This window comes from Sprattus sprattus (assembly GCF_963457725.1).
Source record: "Sprattus sprattus genome assembly, chromosome: 13".
Lineage (NCBI taxonomy): Eukaryota > Metazoa > Chordata > Actinopteri > Clupeiformes > Clupeidae > Sprattus > Sprattus sprattus.
In genome coordinates, this window is record NC_137911.1 from 26630605 (window position 1) to 26633104 (window position 2500).

Genomic DNA, 2500 nt, shown 5'->3' on the forward strand with positions numbered 1-2500 from the left:
CTACCTCCTGTACCACTGTCGCCCCATATTTTCTGCAGTTAGTAAGGTCCTTACTTGGGCGGCTTCTCTACGGTGCGGTAGGAGTTGAAGGCCTGGAGCTGCTGCTGAACTCCAGTCAGAGAGTTGGCCAGCTTGCGGTTGTTCAGGACGACGATGGTCTGCTCGATCCACTTGAGCAGGTCTGAAGCCAGGCTATCGTACTTCTCTACCATCTTCTCAGTTTCGATAGCGTGATCCAGGACCTAGGGCCGACCACATGAATGAATGTACTTATCTCGACCGCTAGACAGATGAATAGATAGAGCCACCATTCTCCGAATTCTAAGTTGTAATTTGTCCTTTAAACAATGACAAGAACCCTCTGGGGACACTAGGCGATCTAAAATACTTACTGCCAGAGAGTCACATGATACCATCCTCATAGTCAGACCCTCACCTTTCCAACTCTCTTTCCTTCCACGGCCAGAGCCTTCATCTTAGAGAAGTAATGGTAGAAGGCCACGACGTACGTGATGATGGACTTCTCATCCGGATTTTCTGTGAACACATCTGGAAAGAGAGAGGATCAGGTAAACACAAAATGGCACTTCAGTTTGGAAGCGCTGTAAGACTGCTGTGACACAGAACAGATATACCAAAACATAAGCAGTACAGGAACTCTACAATGCACCTATTACCACAACACTCCACTAAACTGTTCTTGACGATTTGTTGTATATTATTCATAAAAAGTAGTTTTCATCGAAATTACAATTTCCATACACATTCGGCACATTTAGATGACTTAAGGAAGAGTCCTTTTTGTGGAATAAGCTTATCAATTTATATAGCTGTTATATCAGCTCCCTTTTGACATCCTCAGACATGTAGCAGGTTCCTGAGTGAGGGGATACCGGTATGAAAGAGGGTGACTTGCCTTCGGGGTCCAGGAGTTTGGTCACACCCAGCTTCTGCTCTGCTACATTGAAGGCTGTCTGGAGGTTGTGTGTAGGATTGGACTTCTGCAGCTTCACGTAGTCCACCAGATCTGGCCTGTGTGGAGGAACAGAGGGAGAGATATGAAGAGAGAGAGAGAGAGAGAGAGAGAGAGGGACAGATGGAGGGATATGGAGAGAGAGAGAGAGAGAGAGAGAGAGAGAGAGGTACAGAGGGAGAGATATGAAGAGAGAGAAAGAGAGAGAGAAAGAGGAACAGAGGGAGAGATATGGAGAGAGAGCAAGCGAGAGAGAGAGCAAGAGAGGGACAGATGGAGGGATATGGAGAGTAAGAGAGAGAGAAAGAGAGGGACAGATGGAGGGATATGGAGAGTAAGAGAGAGAGAAAGAGAGGGACAGATGGAGGGATATGGAGAGCAAGAGAGAAAGAAAGAAAGGGACAGAGGATGAGATAGGAAGAGAGAGCCAGAGAGAGGGAGTGTGAGAGAGAGAGAGAGAGAGAGATCAAACAACTGATGCTATTTGCCTCAGAATCTAAGGCTTAGATGATGCCTTTTCTTCATGTAGCGATGTAATTCTTACCTGTGTTTGTGAATAAGGGCATTGAAGGCCATGCCATCTTTCCAGCTGGTGGTGAAGTTTCTGATACTGACATTTGGATACCTGGAAGAACAAATAAGCTTCTATGAGTTTGGTCAAAAATATTTTTTCTCCTTCTCGAAAATATTACAGCACATGCTCACTTAAATGTGTTTTTGTTTGACTAATGTGAATATGATGATTCAAACTCAGTGAATGGGACTGATCACAAATCATGGATGAGTGAATGAGTGAATAACATCAGTGTTTGTGAGACTGTGTGTCAGTGTAACAGACTGTGTGTCAGTGTAAGAGACTGTGTGTCAGTGTAAGAGACTGTGTGTCAGTGTAAGAGACTGTGTGTCAGTGTAACAGACTGTGTGTCAGTGTAACAGACTGTGTGTCAGTGTAACAGACTGTGTGTCAGTGTTTGTGAGACTGTGTGTCAGTGTAACAGACTGTGTGTCAGTGTAACAGACTGTGTGTCAGTGTAAGAGACTGTGTGTCAGTGTAACAGACTGTGTGTCAGTGTAACAGACTGTGTGTCAGTGTAACAGACTGTGTGCAGGAGGTGATCAGTGCTCATTGATCGGTGGAGTCAGTGTAACAGACTGTGTGCAGGAGGTGATCAGTGCTCATTGACACAGACTGTGTGCAGGAGGTGATCAGTGCTCATTGATACAGACTGTGTGCAGGAGGTGATCAGTGCTCATTGATCGGGCCCAGTGGTCCCTCCGTACCCAGCGGTCTTCATCTGGCACCACAGCAGCAGAGCGTCCTTGGCCGAGTACGTCTCCTTCTGGTCGGCCTGGCCCGTCTCCACGACGATGTCCTGGATCTGCAGGGCGCCGGCAGCAAACGTAAACAGAGTGAGAGGACAAATCAAAACACTGCATTGCATCCCACTCCACCAGGCAGGCCTGGAGTCTGTGGAGGTTGCATCAGACTAGGAGCCAGATAGCATACCATGACGAGCACTGCCAAAG

The 2500-nt window shown here is 46.8% G+C and overlaps 1 protein-coding gene across 1 annotated transcript in view; it reads right to left on the reverse strand.

The window, feature by feature from the left end:
- sptb (spectrin, beta, erythrocytic) overlaps nt 1–2500 on the reverse strand; it is a 46375-nt gene that overhangs the window by 23721 nt on the left and 20154 nt on the right. The window contains exons 5-9 of the mRNA XM_080850122.1: nt 2255–2352; nt 1518–1598; nt 917–1032; nt 437–549; nt 55–242 (exon numbers count right to left, since the gene is read on the reverse strand). Coding sequence (XP_080706248.1) covers nt 55–242; nt 437–549; nt 917–1032; nt 1518–1598; nt 2255–2352 — 596 coding nt within the window. The remainder of the gene's footprint in view (nt 1–54; nt 243–436; nt 550–916; nt 1033–1517; nt 1599–2254; nt 2353–2500) is intronic.